This window comes from Ambystoma mexicanum, chromosome 2q (assembly GCF_040938575.1).
Source record: "Ambystoma mexicanum isolate Mex_15411 chromosome 2q, UKY_AmexF1_1, whole genome shotgun sequence".
Lineage (NCBI taxonomy): Eukaryota > Metazoa > Chordata > Amphibia > Caudata > Ambystomatidae > Ambystoma > Ambystoma mexicanum.
Genome location: NC_090924.1, coordinates 150185600 through 150203968, shown reverse-complemented (window position 1 = coordinate 150203968; position 18369 = coordinate 150185600). Strand labels below are relative to the sequence as shown.

The 18369-nt window shown below is 46.8% G+C and overlaps 1 protein-coding gene across 12 annotated transcripts in view; it reads right to left on the bottom strand.

The window, feature by feature from the left end:
* The window catches only part of OBSCN (obscurin, cytoskeletal calmodulin and titin-interacting RhoGEF), a 3169051-nt gene that overhangs the window by 2212703 nt on the left and 937979 nt on the right, over window positions 1-18369 (bottom strand). For all 12 annotated transcript variants that reach the window (XM_069647058.1, XM_069647065.1, XM_069647061.1 and 9 more), the window contains one exon: window positions 5197-5466. In XM_069647058.1, the coding sequence (XP_069503159.1) occupies window positions 5197-5466 (270 nt within the window). The remainder of the gene's footprint in view (window positions 1-5196; window positions 5467-18369) is intronic.

Below are 18369 nucleotides of genomic sequence, written 5' to 3'. Positions count from 1 at the left end.
AGAAACATGTTCCAGTTAATGGAATGCCAATAACAGAGCTACTACTGTATTTTGGTTATTTGTGAGGCACTGCAGGCCATAATTAGTCATATTTAGGGCACCACAACGGAATTACAATGCTGCTTACTAGTTTTTAAGGACTGCTGTACATTAGATTATATATGAATTTTAAATGCTCACAGCTCACAAGTGCCAAAACATGGGATGAGGTGTAGAAAGAATCATCATATTTATTTTATTTTTATTTTTTATAGCGGCCAGACCCAGAGGTATCACAGCGCTTGTACATGGTTGGTGCAGTGGTCAATCAATAGGACAAGGAAATTAGGAATTCAGGTTTATTTAACTGATCTTGCATCCATATAAAAGCTATTTATACCGGTGTGGTAAATGGAGCTGATAGGTTATTTTAAAAGTTGGACCTGAAAGGATTTTCAAAAACCTTTGTTATGCTTTTCGGAGATCACAATGAGCTCAGCAGGAATAGAGCTGCACTCTCTGCAACCTTTGGAGCAGCCTCCCACCCAGGTGATCTCAAGGTAAGCAATTTATTACGTAATTTATTTATTGCTGATTTATATTTACAGCTCCATTCTTATAACCAGTGCGTTTTCAGCACCAGGCAGAGATTCCTAAATTTGATTTTATTGCTCTATTGGGGACCTGTGAAATTCTTAATAGATTAGTTTTGCATGATCATATTTTCTTACATCTAAGTTGAATGTGTCCATCCTATTTATGGCTTATAGTTTCTCTATTATTTCTTTGGTGAGCCCTCACAGCCAAGATTAAAATAGTTTTGTGTACACTAAACTAGTGTCTCATCAAGGTTGTCTTTTGTATAAGAGTAAGGATTCAGGGGATTTTGAGGAACATCATGTGATAAAGAGGTAAAATAATGAAGAAACCCATCATGAAACAATAAAATGTATAATGGGGACATTGATACATTTTTATATGAGAAATAGTAATTTAAAAAATCAAAGTAAATTAAAAATAGATTACATTTGTTGCCATTCCCGAAATACACTAAAAGTACTACATTAAGCATAAATATTAACAAAAAGAAAGATATAATGAATGAAAAAAATATGAACTTAAAGGTAAAACGTGTTAAAGAAAAAAGTTACAATTAAAAGTAATTTTGAAAATCCTTCTAATATTTAAGAAAGCAGGGTTCCCTGTGGATTAAGAAATATCTTTTATGCCAGTCAGTGTTGAAACCTTTACAAAGCACGGTGCATGAAAATAGGGAAAAAGAATTGTGTGTTTACATAATGTTTATCAAGAGTGTATTAAAGAAACCTCCACCGTTTCCCACAGCTGCTATAGGTCTGAAGCAGTTCAAAGAAAACACAGGGTTGGCAATATATGTATCTTAATCATATCTGGCAGTGATACTGGCAGGCTTTACATTAGGAAACATGTCAATAGTTATTCCTTACATTCTCTTAGGGTTATCCATGGATAGAAATGCAAAGTGTATGACTAACTGTGAGATGGTGGACAAGGCATGAACAGTGATTGATTGTGCCTCGTCACAGAGCCATATTAGTACATCAAGATTGGCACTACTTGTTAGGATGCAAATATTTGCCACGTTTCACTTGAAAAAAACTATAAACCAATACAACATTAATGTATTTGGCATTCTATTGCACAATAATTCAAACTCTACAAACATATGTGGGCACACAAAAACATAGTTCACAAAACTACAGCACACTGAATGTTACAGCATAATCCTCCGATGACAAAACGCTAGCCATTATTTCGGGATTGGAGCCACAATAATGTTGTGGAGTTGCTTGGTTTATCTTAAGCACAAATATACAGAAGGCACTAAATGGGACATATGTCAATACTTTTTATAGTAGGAATTTTCTTGTAAAAAAATAAAAGTCTTTATGCCCTATATTAAATTAGCATTGGAAAATTCTATTTGAAGGGATGTCAATCATCATAAGTATGAATCAACACCAGTATTTAAACCCTTAAGTGCCAAGGGCGAAGTATCTCGTCCTTGGGATTACCTCCCTGGTGCCAAGGACGAGATACCTCGTCCTTGGCATTTAAGGGGTTGATGAAACAGAAAACGTTAGAAGGCATTGAATGGCGAAATACCAAAATCACCAAAAAAGGCCTTGGCACTGGGGGGGGGGACCCATGGCAGTTAATTACATATTATTTTTGCATTTGTGTTGTAATATGCAAGTTCTTATTTTTTCAAATATGCTATTTGTGTAGACGGAGAAATGACTTACTGGTAATGTTATTTCTATGGATATGGATTCTTCTCCCACAGATTCCTCAGTTTGATAAGATCATCCCCTCAGTGCTGCTCGGATAGACGGGAAGTTAGGGAGGATGATGAGGAATCTGTGGCAAAAGGATCCATAGAAAGAACATTACAGGGAAGGAATTTCTCCTTTAATGGATTGCATTCTCCCACAGATTCCTCATGTTGATATGCTCACATAGTAGTGTCCATACCAGGAGACAGGAATGGAAGCTACACCAAAACAATCTGCAGCACTGCCCTATCGAATTGGGCAGCCCTGCCCAGGGCCAGGTCTAGGCTGTAATGTTTCAAAGGTTGGGCATGCCAAGGGATCTGCCCCTCTAACCTTACACCACACATCAAACTTTCTGCATCTGCACACATACAAACACTTAGTGGAAGGCCTGTGCGTAGCAAGCAACACCTCCAAAACCTTGTTAGTCATATCCCTGTTCTCATACTTTACCCTCTCAAGAGCAACACATGTAAGTTGAGAGATCCCAGGTTCAGTGAAGTACCTGGCCTTCCGACTTGAACAAGAGGTCCAACCTGCGAGGGAGCAGATGAGGTGAGTACCCTGTCCTCCTCGCTTAATCCAGAGCAATTATGATCAGTCGAGCCCAGAACCTCCTCAACCTACTGAAAACCCAAGGGATGACTGGTATAAGTGGATCCGCAGAGTGGAAATCGAAGACCCACTCCACATTCACCTCGGGGGTAATCTCCCTCAAACAGAAATGTCTGCATTTCTTGTTGTCTCCATTGCAAACAGGTCCACAGTCGGGGACCCCCACCAGGAGACGATCTCTAAGATGATATCAGGGCAAATTTTGTGCTCTGTCTGCTCAGGCATCCCCTAACGCGTTCTCCACCCCTGCCAGATGGGCTGCAGAGATGACGATGTTGTCCTCAAGCCACTACAACTATAACTGCATGGCTTCCCTGCACAGGGGCAAAGACCACACACACCCTTGCTTGTTGAGGTAGTGTATGGTCGCTGTGTTGTCCGTCAGGATCAAGACATGCTTCCCCTGGAGAGAAGGCGCAAAAGCCATCAGAGCTAGCCTGACTACTCACAGCTCCAGCAGAATGATGTACGATTGACTCTCTCCTTCGGATCAAAGGCCACTCTCCTGCAGGTCCATGCAGTGGCCACCAACTGGAGAACCCAGGGGTCAGAGATAATCTCCTTCCACCTTTCCAAGAACACTGAGACCTACTCCAACCGGAGAAGCGTGTGTGGAGAAGCATTTTAAACCTTTCCAAAGAGTCATCAGCTTTTGGTCCAGACAGGAACTCGCCGTTGAACCCCATGTTGAGACATTTCGCCTGGATGTTGGACGAGAAGCATGAACCTCGAAAATATGAAAATGGTGATACTAAAAGGAATTATATTTTGCAAAACATTCACCAAACAATAGTTTTGTAGGGAGTATAACTGCTTCTTTTGATCAATGCTATAATTCACCTGTCAAACTTTATCTATGAATGCAGTGCCCATGAAACAATGATAGAAACATTCCTTCATCATATTCTGGTCAGTAACCTACTCTGAATCCCGATTCTTTTTTTAATTTCAGACCTATTAGAACTTGCACATTTTTGACATTGTGGTGAAAAAGAGTTCCACCCTCAAGCTATGTTAGCACAATATTTTGCATAAGATATAGTCAGGCTTCAAAGTCTTGCCATACAAGGGCATCACTGATAATCAACAAGGTTAGTGCTATTTCAGTAAATGTTACCACATTTGTCAACAGGGAGTAAAGGTTATTATCAATGAAAACTCAAGTTTACTTTTAGTGGAAAAGCTAATGTTGAGTAATGGTGTTGTGTGGGTTAAGGTTTGATTTGTAGTGTGGATGACGTTACTTAGCCTGAGTGTTTGAGGTTATCTTAATGCTGGCATTCCTGTTATTAATATATTTTACTTCTCATAGACAGTAATCTTAACTCACTGTTAATGGGCTGTTTTTGCTAATTCCCTTTTTTAAGAGGCTAATGTCAGTGATATGTTCTGTATGTCAGGAGTTGTAATTCACTGTGCATATGTTCCCTATTATAGACTACAATGCATGTGTTCCTTATTTGTATGTGTTAGTATGATTTCTGAACGTTCTGTGCATACCCAAATTATGTGTTTTGTCTGTGTTATCCCATCGCTTGAACGCTCAATCTTGAGTGTACCATTAGCAGTATGTTTCCATACTCTGTTCAAATGATGAGTTTGTTTTCTGTGTTTCGCGTGCATTTCTGAAATAAGCCCACTTAAATCTGTGTGTGTGCGCGCATGTGCCTGTGCCTGTGTATGCATTATTCATATCCTTGTGCACATCTGGATAATCCAGTTATAGGTGGTACATGGGTGTGTGTTTGAGGCGGGAGGTGTTGAAACATTTTGAACATGTTTTAATGTGAATATCCAGAGTTTGACTCATCAGATTTTCAACCTTTTTCACTGAGGAGCTAAGTGTATGTCAAAATTCTCAAAAATGAGGGCAGGTGAATTTGTGGTATTTGTTCTGTAGCATGTTTTCGAAAACATAGAAAATCTAATGCAAAAAACTCCCTTTTGAAAACTTTCACTTTCAACATTATATCTATGAAAATCCTCTATGATAATCTATGATTAACTTTGACGAATTGTGGAATGTGTGCTTAGATGCAGCCTAACCATTTTTAGCCACATTTTGAGAACATATACGAAAGTGGTAAAAAGTTTTAGCGGAAGATGTTTTTATATTTTTCAATGTAAAGTGTTGTGCAACCCTTACAATGGTATCACTTTGTATGTATATTTCAGAGCCGTTTGGTTCCTTCAAAAGTGCTGCGATATACAAGTGTCATAAAGCATTCCACCAGTAACTTCTTGCTTTAAAACATTAAAGAGGCCAACAGAGTACTCTTTCTCTCACCTCGGACTTTGAGCGAAGCTTTGGTGGCCACTCCTTCAGCCTCGGCTGTGATGTCACCTGCATCTTCCAGTATCAGGTTAGTGATAGTTAGGGCATGGGCCGTGCCCGTCTTTGAAATCTGATACTTTTTGTTGGGTTCAATTTTCACCCCATTCCTTTGCCAGGTGACCGTGGCGTCATCCTGGGTGATGACACATTTGAATACAGCATCTTTTCCTTCTTCAGCCACAACAGTACTCAGCTCACTGGTAAACTTTACAACCCTAGGAACTAAAAAACAGCGGAGTTGATTAAAACTTTATCAAGAAGGTCTTTGTTCTTTTAAAGGTTTTGTTTGTGTTCATTTTTTACTTAATTTAGGAACCAATGTGTGGCAAAATGTGGCAGCCTATAGAAGCTACTCATGCATTCAAATACCATTTTCAGACTGAAACCCATTGTCCCTATGAATTGTGAATGATGGAACAACATAAAGGCATTATTATTGTGCCCAAACATTCAAACAAACGTTTTAAAAGGGATACACCAATGTTCAGAAAATGTACAAAGTGTTGCCTCTTTGAGTGTTCTGCAGCAATCTCCCCCGTGCAGGGGGGGGGTAAAGGACCTGTGACGGCTTGCCAGCCTGAGCATAGGTAGGCACGTAGGTAGGCACGAAAAAAGTGAAAGTCTCGGTGAGGGCTCAAGGCGGTTACGGGCACTGTATGCTAAACCTGAGTAGGGGTGATTGCTATTTGCACCCCAGTGTTTCCCCGTGTGAAATTGTTTTATTTTGTATTTTTTTTATGGGAGATCGGCTCCACCCGTATTGTGCGAGCTCAATCATCCGTAATTTCCATGGCCACTACCATTATTCCCATGGTGGTGGCTGCGGGTGTGAGGATCGCCATGACCGTAGCACACACCTCTGTCCAGCAGGTAAGTGGAGAGGGAGCAGAGTGGGGAAAGGGTGCGGGATCTGTTTAGATTCATCTTCGGTATGGACTACAAGAATAATTCTATAAAACACATACAACACTCAAACGAGGGAAACAGCACCGGCAGAATTATTAAAGCAAATTAGAGACAGCGCAGGAAACTCTCAAGAAAATGGAGCAGGGTTAAAACCAAGCATCCTATGCGGCAATGCTCAACATTCAAAATTTATGTAACCCGTGGAAAGAAGCACTTGGGGGATATGACAGGGAGATGCAAATTAATGATGGATAATGATGGAAATCGACTGTTAGAACTAGAGGCCATGAGCTAACACTGGAAAAGGGAGTCATTAGAACATATCTTTTTGAGGAATGTGTTTTATTATATACCTATTTGTTTATATGTATATATATTTATTTTTGTTGTGTTTAGAACACCAATGCCAATGCTTTTTCAGAGTAATGGGCAGTACCTGGGACAGACTATGTGCAGAATGGCTCACACAAAACCAACATTTCTGCGCACAGTGCAGAGACTTGTGGTCTTCTATGGTTGGAGTTGCATCTACAGTCTTTCCACCCTGTTCTTTGCGCAGAGGCGGTGCCTTGCTGCAGTACCTGCACTATCCTCTACATAACCTCCACACTAGCGCTAAGTACGGCGCAGAGTGGGGAGACTTGTGGTCTTCTGGGGTTAGAGTGGGATCCACAGTCTCTCCACCCTGTTCTTTGCTCAGAGGTGGAACCTTGCTGCATAACCTGCACTATCCCCTACATAAGCTCCACACTAGCGCGGCGCGCGGCACGGAGCAGGGAGACGAGTGGTCTTCTGTGGTTGGAGTTGGATCTACAGTCTTTTCACCTTGTTCTTTGCTCAGAGGTGGAGCCTAACTGCAGTACCTGCACTATTCTCTACATAAGCCCCACACTAGAGTGGAGCACATCGCTGAGTGGGGAGACGAGGCGCAGAGTGGCGAGACGAGTGGTCTTCTGTGGTTGGAGTTGTATCTACAGTCTTTTCACCCTGTTCTTTGCTCAAAGGTGGAGCCTTGCTGCAGTACCTGCACTATCCTCTACATAAGCTCCACACTAGCGTGGAGCGCGGGGAGACGAGTGGTCTTCTGTGGTTGGAGTTGGATCTACAGTCTTTGCACCCTGTTCTTTGCCCAGAGGGGGAGCCTTGCTGCAGTACCTGCACTATCCTCTTCATAAGCTCCACACTAGCACGGAGTGCGGTGCGGAGTGGGGAGACGAGTGGTCTTCTGTGGTCCTCGGTGGGCCAGTTTGCAGTTTGCAGATGCTGGTCCCTCACCTATCAACGTCCGTGCTCTGAAGAGACCTGCCAAAGTGATGGCTTTTAGAGGCCCTATAACTGTTACATTTACTCATCAGCACGGGATTCTCCGGCGCCTTTCCCTATGGTGCCGCTGGCGTCACGTTGCTAATCTTCAATTTCCTACTCCCAAGATGGCCGCTATTTCACAGAGGGATGGTCCAGTGGTTCAGGAGACCGGAGAACCGACTCACCCCATCCTCGAAGAGAAAGTATTTCCGGCTCTCAACACAAGACGGCTTTGGGTTGCTTCTGTCAACAGAGACTACGCTCTGTGAGTATCGCTCCTAGGGACCTTTAATCCTTACGAACTTGCAATCCTCACAGACACACACATTTATCTTGCTTTTCTCACTCCCAGGGTTTCATCCTGTGAGACACTGAATCTCTCTTTACTCTCCCACGAACTATGTGGTGCTGTCCAACCTCCAGATCCCGATCGCATAGGTAAACACCTTACCTTATCTGCCACCTTCCAGCTTTCTGTTTATCCCTGTACTCCTTTAACCTACCTCCCCCCTTTTTCCCAACACTCGCTAGATCGAGACATTACCGAACTACAATACCCAACCAACCCTTCTTCCCGAACGCGGATCCATTTGCCGAGCAGTTTTGTTCCTTTGTCATGAGCAAACCTTGCTCTGACTTCGATTAGCCTTCCAGGGTAGAGTCTTCCACTTTATTTCCTCACAGACTTTATTTTGTTTCTATTTCCCTTGCTAACTGTTGCTTCTTGTTATAGCCACAAGACTCCTAGCCTACTACGGACAACGTGACGGAGAACAACACCCTCCGTGAGAAGTCCACAGGAGACAGTCTGCATCAGATTCTTCTCCACCACTGTCTCTGGGTTTTCTTCCCCTTGAGGGTTTCCCTGGCGTTTTCACGCAGTGTTGACACCTTTCCACACTGTGAGAGAGCGCTGGGTGAATCGCTCTTATCTACGGAAGGCATTACAGAAGAACAGGTAGGATTTCGCTCTTTATACCTATGTGATATTCAAGGAGGTGATTGATACGTGTCTTAAGCGGGAATAGTACCTATCACAGTTGATACCCATAACAGCAAGCAACGCCTAAAAAGAAAGGATACAAACCATTCACCTCCTTACATAGGTATCAGAGACACGAAATGCAACAGCAGGTGCAACAACTAGTGGCCGCGATGCAGAATTTGTCTGCAGAAGTGCAATTTCTCAAACAAGAGAACCAGTCTTTAAAGAACCAAGTGGGTCGATCTGCCCAGAGTTCAGAAGTCCCACCAGGTCCTCTTCCATCCGGCAGATTCGATGGCAATCCCCATCAGGTAAAGGAGTATCTTGAATCCTGCACCATCCAGTTTGCATTCAAAGCAGCCTTTTTCCCAACAGACAGGGACAAGGTCGGTCACATGATATCAGAAATGACCGGAGCAGCCTTAGCTTGGGCCACCCCCTTGGTGACCAGCAACAACCCAATTCTAGACTCTTACCCCGACTTTTGCAACAGCATAAGGAACATGTTCGGAAGACAAGAAGTCACCACAGCCGCCCAAGAGCCCCTTTTGGATCTTAAACAGGGTTCCTTAGATCTTCTTTCGTACATAACCCGTTTCAAGCAGATGGCCGCAGATACCACCTGGGCGGATGACGCTCAGATTACCATATTTCGGAGAGGCTTGTCCGAGGAACTAAAGGGTAGACACAGTCGACTGAATCTTGAAGGAAGCACTCCAGCTAGTAAGACTGTGACTGTAGAGGAACCTATGCAGTTAGGAGCCGCTCGCGGTCCTCTTTCCTCCGAGGAACGGTTTAGGAGAAAGTCTCTCGGACTCTGTATGTATTGTGGCTCAAATACACATACAGTCAAAGAGTGCCATCTGATTCCCACTAAGAAGTCGGGAAACGCCAGTGCCCGGCTGTGAGGGGAACAACGGTGCAGGGTATGACATCTCCAAACAGTTCCCTCCTTACTACTTGTACGGAAACTCGTACTCAGACAACAGATAACAAGATGGTAGTTCTAGCGATATCCCTCTCATGGGACAACCTCCGCTTAGAGAACGTGCCCGCTCTGGTAGACTCTGGAGCCGCTGGTAATTTCATCGACGATTCTTGGGCTCAGAAACACAACATTCCCAGAAATCCAAAGACCATATCAGTCCCGGTGGAAAGCGTAGATGGTAGCCCGCTAATTTCTGGGCCCATTAAAGACCAAACAGATTCCCTGATCATGACCATCGCTTCCCATCAAGAGTCCCTAGAATTGGACATAAGAACAGCTCATTACCCTGTCATCCTGGGCCTTCCTTGGCTAAAAATCCATAATCCCTACATAAATTGGACAGCGGGTACTCTATTCCTGGGTTCCGAGACTTGTGTCCGAAGGTGTCTAAAAACAACCTCCCTTCGGTCCAATGGAAATCAGGAAACTGCCCCAAGCCTTGAAAAAACACAGCTGAATCAAATATCAACGCTACCTCCCGAATACCAGCATTTTCGCTCAGTGTTTACACAAGACGAATATTCTGAATTACCTCCACATAGAAGAGACGATTGTGCAATAGATATGGTACCCAACAATCCTCTACCATTTGGACGTATGCACATACTATCAGCTAAAGAAAAGGAGGTCCTAAAGGAATACTTAAGAACACATCTCCAAAATGGTCTTATTACGGAATCCACCTCCCAGCAGCAGCCTCCCTCTTCTTTATACCGAAGAAAAATACCACGGAACTCCGTCCGTGCATAGATTATCGGGGATTAAACAAGATTACTGTGCCAGATAAATATCCGATGCCCCTCATTCCGGATATCCTGGAGGCAATTCGAGGCTCTAACATCTATACCAAACTGGACCTACGAGGAGCATATCACTTAATATGCATAAAGAAGGGAGACGAGTGGAAGACAGCCTTCCGTACCCCTTTTGGTCATTTCCAGTACAGAGTCATGCCCTTCGGGCTGTCTAACGCACCCGTCCGTCTTCCAACGGTTTATGGACCACATCTTCGCAGATATATCCTTACATTATGTAATCATTTATCTCGATGATATATTGATCTTTTCTTCATATTTAACAGAGCATACATCCCATGTTCAAGAAGTACTTTCACGTCTCCAGCGAAACCATCTCTTTTGCAAAATCGAGAAGTGTGAATTCCATAAATCATCAGTAGCATACCTTGGGTATATTTTATCAGGGAAAGGCATTGCAATGGATCCTTCCAAGGTATCAGCCATCACGGAATGGCCAGTTCCCAAATCCACCAAGGACATTCAAAGATTCTTGGGATTCGCAAATTTTTATAGAAGATTCATTCCGCGCTTTTCTTACCTGACTTATGCCTTAACACATCTCCTCAAGAAAGGGGTACCGTTTCTTTGGAATGCGGAGATACAACACTCTTTCGATCAACTAAAGACACTATTCACCAAGGCACCAATCCTGATCATGCCCGACCAACAAAAGAGGTTCATTGTAGAAACAGATGCCTCCCATCAGGCATTAGGAGCCATTCTCCTACAACCAGGAATCGATGACATTGAACACCCCGTAGCTTATCTATCAAAGACTCTGACACCCGCCGAAATCAACTATACAGTGTTAGAAAAAGAACTCTTGGCAATAAAACGTGCCTTTGAAGAAGGGAGCCATCTGCTATTGGGAGCCCGATTCCCCGTAGAGGTCCGGACTGATCACCACAACTTACGCATATTACAATATGCCCAGACGTGCAATAGCCAATTTTTTTTCCCCATTTCGTATTAATTTTTCATTCATACCTGGCAGAACCAATTTAAAGGCGGACGCCTTATCTCGAAGAGATCCTGTGGAAGAAACACTATTCCACCCTGAACCTATTTTTCCCATGACAGTCTGCATCCCAGTCGTACAAGACTTTCTGCAGAAGATAGAAGCAGCAACCAGACAGTGGGAATCATCTCATCCGGAACTCGTAACTAAATATCATCTAACACCCCAACGGGGTCTCTTGTATAGAGATAAAAGGGTCTTTGTACCGGACAAGGACCTACACAAGGAAGTGTTACGACTATGTCATGATTCCAAGACCGCCGGGCATCGAGGATATGCTGGCACTGTAGACCTGATACGAAGACATTACTGGTGGCGAAATCTCCGAACGGATGTCCAGAACTATATCTCCTCTTGTACCATATGCCTACAAACAAAAAGTCCTCAACAAGCACCCTCAGGAAGACTGGTGAACACAAGAATACCAACAAGACCGTGGCAAATTATCTCCACGGATTTTATAGTAGATTTGCCAATTTCGGAAGGTTGTAACACCATCATGGTGGCTCATTTCATTCCTCTGTCGGCTATCCCTTCCTACTCCCAAGATGGCCGCTATTTCACAGGCGGATGGTCCAGTGGTTCAGGAGACCAGAGAACCGACTCTGCCCATCTTCGAAGAGAAAGTATTTCCGGCTCTCAACACAAGGCGGCTTTGCGTTGCTTCTGTCAACAGAGACTACGCTCCGTGAGTATCGCTCCTAGGGACCTTAAATCCTTACGAACTTGCAATCCTCACAGACAAACACATTTACCTTCCTTTTCTCACTCACAGGGTTTTATCCCGTGAGACACTGAATCTCTCCTTACTCTCCCACGAACTACGTGGTCCTGTCCAACCTCCAGATCCCGATCGCATAGGTAAACACCTTACCTTATCTGCCACCTTCCAGCATTCTGTTTATCCCTGTACTCGTTTAACCTACCTCCCCCCTTTTTCCCAGCACTCGCTAGATCGAGACATTACCGAACTACAATACCCAACCAACCCTTCTTCCCGAACGCGGATCCATTTGCTGAGCTTTGTTCCTTTGTCATGAGCAAACCTTGCTCTGACTTCGATTAGCCTTCCAGGGTAGAGTCTTCCACTTTATTTCCTCCCAGACTTTATTTTGTTTCTATTTCCCTTGCTAACTGTTGCTTCTCGTTATAGCCACAAGACTCCTAGCCTACTACGGACAACGTGACGGAGAACAACACCCTCCATGAGAAGTCCACAGGAGACAGTCCGCATCAGATTCTTCTCCACCACCGTCTCCGGGTTTTCTTCCCCTTGAGGGTTTCCCCGGCGTTTTCACGCAGTGTCGACACCTTTCCACACTGTGAGAGAGCGCGGGGTGAATCGCTCTTATCTACTGAAGGCATTACAGAAGAACAGGTAGGATTTCGCTCTTTATACCTATGTGATATTCAAGGAGGTGATTGATACGTGTCTTAAACGGGAATAATACCTATCACAGTTGATACCCATAACAATAACACGACAAAAACAAAGGCTTCAAGACGCCGATACATCTAACAGCGTGATTGGATCGGGCGGCAGGAGGTGAGTGTGTCCCCGCCTCGAGCCATCCCTGCTATGTTTATGCCTAAACAAATACACAAAGCCGTGTCTAGGCTAACATCTGCAATAGATAATAATAATACCATCAAACAAACTGATACGATCATTGCCGACACTAATACTGTCAACACAGCTAACTTTCAGCCCAGCACACCACAAAACTCTTTGTGCTCATTTCATTACACTGCTTGAGCTGACAACATCGAACCAGACCTAGCTGCATCCAATTGTTGGCTCATGTCGGCACCCCCCGTGGAGATGAGCAACCGTGACATGATGGCCAGAGCTTCCCCCGTGCTATCCCTACAATTTACCCACGTCGGGTCCTCCCAAATTGATTTGGACAAAACTGTTAATACAATAGTGAGATGCTCAGGGTTGCATCCGGAATCGAACAAATCAAGTGAAGCCATGACAGAACCAATTCCGTCGACAATACTGTTCGAGGACATAGCGCCTAGCACAGAAAACGCTATACCCTCGAACTTGCTGAAGACATCTGTAGAGTCGGCTCCAAGGGCCTTGGCACCAATGCCACTTGCTTTGTCTTGTGTGCCGCAATCGAGTGCCCAATGTCAGGTCTTACAGGAGTGGGTCAGGTTGTGAGGACATACTTTTCTACATTTGTTTATTTCCTTATTCAATTGGGTTAGGTCCTTGACTATTCTTTTTCAGAAGGAGTTCTTCCCAAAGCATCATGGCAGTGAAGATTCAGGGAGCTGAATGATGAGGATTGATCAGCGTTGTTGATTGGTGGGCTAGGGCGATTGGCGCAGGAGTTAACATTCTAAACTGCCTTTCATTGTCCATCGTTAAGTAGAAAGGTTCTGTTTTGTGTTTTCTCTGAAAACTAGGCCCTTATTTAAAATATATAGTAAGATTCCTTCTGAAACTCCTGAGAAAGCAGCTTTCAAGCCAGCGAGGGGCAGGACAAACAGTTCATGTGGTGGGAGCGCAGTGTTACTGTAAAAAGGAAAATAAGACTGAAGAATTTCATTTTCAACAGTTTTAAAAGTTCAAGTTTAGGTATTTAGTCAGTTCTGCGAGGATTCATCTGAGCATTTTGTTCATTCATGTGAATCATTTGTGTGGGAGGAAGAGACTGCTGAACATTTCTTGCGCAACTGAGCGCATTAGCCTTCTTCTGTTTTGTAAAGCAGCAAAAAGCATCACCATCTCATGATCTCTAAAGGACTATTCCTGAGACAAGTGCGCACGTATGAAAACAGAGTTTTTGGGTGTGTGCATTGTTGTGGGGGCTGCTCTGGATCACCGGGCAGCCCCCATACTCATGTTGGGGTCACCCGACGGGGTTCCTGGGGGCGACGATCACGCTGCGCGTTCGTGGGTGGGGGTCACCTCACCCGCTCCGGATCACCAGAGCGCCACACGTGGCCGGGGGCACCCAGCTCACAGCGGCCCCAGCTCTGGGGGCACCCAGGCCGGGGTCGCCACATTAGCCCTGGTCACATGGCGGTGGGATCACCCATGGACGGCGTTGCCCGGCAGGGACACCATCCTCGTGCTGGGCCCCGTCCTTGGGCCCAGCGCATGCAGTGCAACGCCAGCACGGTGCTTGAGGAACGACACTGGAGCCGGATGGTGAACTTTAATTAAGTTGGTCACGTGGCTACTGCCACGTGATCTAGTACAACATCCTGGGAGCTACCATGCTCCCAGGAGGGGTGCTATGCAACACCACTCCTTTTTTTTAAATAATTTTTATAACAAACCAAAACCTTACACAAACACACATTGCTACTACTACAACCACTCTGCTATGTTTTTTTTCACACCCTTTATTAACCTGGGTGAGTGGTTCTACTATCACAAAACACTAACGAAAACTACTGGCACCACATGGCGCATTCCGAATCTGCAGGTGTGCAAGACATCACATGGCCCACCCACTGGGCCATTTTGAACAAGTCCACTTCCGCATGCCCCCCAGTCTTCACGGGGATGTCGATGATGACGTCCCTCTTCCGCACCTGTGGATTTGCAGGAAAACAGTCTGTGTCCCCACCACCGGCTGCCAGAGTCAAAAGGGCCGGCAAAGCCGCACCTGGGGAGGCCCAGGGGCCACATCGGCTAGGTCCACTTGCATGGGGACAACCCGCGGCAGGGTACTGGTGACGGACGACAGGCCACTCCTCACACATAGGGGCTGCTGGCATGGTGTCTGGCCATTCATGTCTCTTTCCTGTGGGTGCCTGGGCTTGTTGTAGTACCTTGATCGGATGCTGGGCTGGTGGCCGGATGGCAGGCCACTTCCTTCCCTTAAATCGCTGCTCATCCCAGCCGAGGGCGCACAAGCACTCATGAGAGCTGCAACCCTCCTCCATGCCTGCTGCCACCATTGCCCATGCTGTTGGAAGGGCCACTACACCGCTCTCCTGGCAGGCACCAGGCAACTCATGATATTGATCAGGGATTTTGTTGTGATGCTCTTTTGCTGAGCTGCCGCGCTCTATCATTACCACCGCCGCAGGCCCGAGCATGCTGTAGGCCACGCTCATAGGTCCATTTTCGGGGCCTTTGCAGGCCATGTTCTCCCCCGATTTTTTTTTCCTAGTGGGCCCAGTTGAATTTGGGCCCGCCTCCCGTGGGGGGTGGGGGGGGCGCCTCAGCATTTTTGGCGGGCCCCGTACTTCTCCAATTGTGCGGCCGACGGGGGGGCGCTGCAACCCAGTTCTTTTTTTTTTCAGTGCGGCCTTGCGGGGGGGTGTCGGGAGGGGGCGCCATGCTATACTTATGGGGGTCCGCCTCCACCTGCGTGGTCAATGCCTCCTGGTAGTTCGTCTCCCTTGGTGTGCCGGCGCAGCGGCCGCCAGGCATTTCTTTTCTCCGCTCCGAGATGGAGCACTACAGTATTCACCGCCGGAGGGCCCAGGTCTGGTAGGGGCCAGCGCAGTTTTTCTCCCCAGGCGGGGACACTGCAGCGCCCGAGGCCACTGCCGCTTTCCTCTATTCGTGCGGCTGAGGCCACGGGCAGTCCCCCCATCAGATGGGGGCAGAATCCCTTCTTCCCTCGCGGGGGGGTCAGCACCATCTCCCTCCTCCTCTTCTTTGGGGCGTGCACCTCCCCTCTCCCCACGACTCAGGGGAAGGCCGTGGGGGGCACACATACGCCGCCTCCCAGCCAGTGATGCTGGCGGCAGCACCCCTCGCGCCGTTGCGGCCGAGGCCCCAGGGCCATCTTCGTCCTCCCAGCGAGGAGGGGCAGGCAGCTCTTCTCCTGCAATGGTGAACGGGCGGGGCCCACGCACACGCCGCCTCCTTTTCTGCTCCTCAGAGCAGACTCACCTTCTCAGTGCGGGCCTCATGTTGTGGCTACGGTGGGGGAGGGGCAGCACCACAGGCCTCTTGTTGTGGCCCCAGTGGGGGAGGGCCAGCCCTTCATTACCCCATTGCGGGCTACGACCTGCGGGGGGGGCACCCATGCACTGCCTTTACGGTGCGGGGAAACCGCATAGCCAACTGTCTTCACTGGGGGGAAACGGGGGGCAGCATCTCCTCGTCCCATGGTATCCGCCGCTTCTGCACACGCGGCTTCCTTGCCTCCTCCGAGGCATCCTCGTTGCCATTGTTGTGGGGGCTGCTCCAGATCACCGGGCAGCCCCCATACTCATGTTGGGGTCACCCGATAGGGTTCCTGGGGGCGGCGATCACGCCGCGCGTTCATGGGTGGGGGTCACCTCACACGCTCCAGATCACCGGAGCTCCGCACGTGGCCGCGGGCACCCGGCTCACAGCGGCCCGGCTCTGGGGGCACCCAGGCCAGGGTCGCCACATTAGCCCTGGTCACATGGCGGTGGGATCACCCAGGGACGGCGTGGCCCGGCAGGGGCACCGTCCTCGTGCTGGGCCCCGTCCTTGGGCCCAGCGCATGCAGTGCAGCATCAGCATAGTGCTTGAGGAATGACACTGGAGCCGGATGGTGGTTAGACTACCGAGCCGGAAGCGGCTCAGACTTTTATTAAGTTTGTCACGTGGCTAGTACAACATCCTGGGAGCTACCATGCTCCCAGGAGGGGTGCTATGCAACACGCGTGACCAAATGCAAGACAAGTAATCTGGAAGCGTGCGAACGCTCGAGAGAGTTGTAACGTTGTTCGATGTTTCAAACTCTGTGTATGGATTAGTTTTATAACGCGCTCTTGCGCGGTATGAAACCTTGTTTCTTAGCATGTACTTTGAGAAAGTTGTGCGCATGTGCGAAGGAGAACAACTCAATCCTGATGATCGCATGTGCGAATGAGAATCTCTTAACCTCGCTGCACGCATGCACAAAGGTGATTAGCATTCCTCAGCGTTGCCTGGAGGGATCAGTGTTCTGCATGAACTAATAAGCAGAAGTCCAGTGTTTTAAAGAAGCGCATTTTGTTTTCTTTGAAATTATTCCATAAAGGATCTGAAGTACTTAGAAATTAAGGAAATACTATAGAGAATACAGGAGGAAATGTTTTAGACAGTCTGAACCCAGAACCTGGAGAAATTACACAGAGCAAACAGTTCTGTAAAGACCAGTTACATAGAAAAAGCAAGAAGAAAGTCTAAAGTGCAGACTCACTTGAGGAAGAAGAAGTTTAGTGACATTTTCCTACTTTTTTTTTCAACAAATCTTTTTATTTGGTTTTAACAATAAACAAACATCTCATAAGCATAAGATTGGTTAGCACAAGGTGATTTCAGAGATGAAACGTAACAAGTTAGGAACATAATCAAAAGGGGGGTCGGGGAGGGGGACTGCAGGAGCAGGGGGGAGAGAAAATCAGGTAAGGGTGCTGCAAGTCATGGGGGGCAACTGCTGATTTCCACAGGGCGTGCTGCATCTCCGGCGCTGTAGCCCCTCACCTCCAGAGCCCGGGGGGAGTGTTCCATGAGGGCCTCTGGCCGGGGTGCGGGAGCCACTAGTCATATTTGGACAGCCAGCGGAGGGATGGGGGCTTTCTTGCCATGCCAGGGAATTGCTCCGTGTAGTCCAAAAAGGGGGCCCAGGTGTCATAGAACTTGTTCCTTTTTCCCAGGCGGACGGTAGTTATTTTTTCTGCCACTGCGATGTCCCAGCATTTGGCCCACCACAGGGCTGCCTCGAGGCCCTCTGGATGCTTCCACAATCTGGCAATGGTGATTTTTGCTGCCGTGAGGAGCTGGGTTTACAAGTTTGCCAGGCGGCGGTCAGCGGGAATTGGCCGTCCCCTGTGCTGCCTAGTAAGATTATCCCTGGGTCCCATGGGATTGACAAGCCAGTGATTTGTTTGATAAGGTCCAGGATCTCCTTCCAGTATTTCGTGGCCAGTGGGCATGACCAGAGCAGGTGGAATAATGTGCCTGTGTCTGTGCATCCTCTCCAGCACAATGGGGAGATCGCTGGGTTGCTCCTGTTTAGAGACTCCAGGGTTAGGTACCACCTGTAACAGGTTTTGATTGCTCCCTCCTTATTTGTGATGCATTTCGAGCTCTTCTGAACTCTGGTCCAGATCTGTCCCCATTCTTCTATCTCGATTGCTCTGCCTATGTCCCTTTCCCACCTTTCCATATAGGCCTCATTTTTGTTGG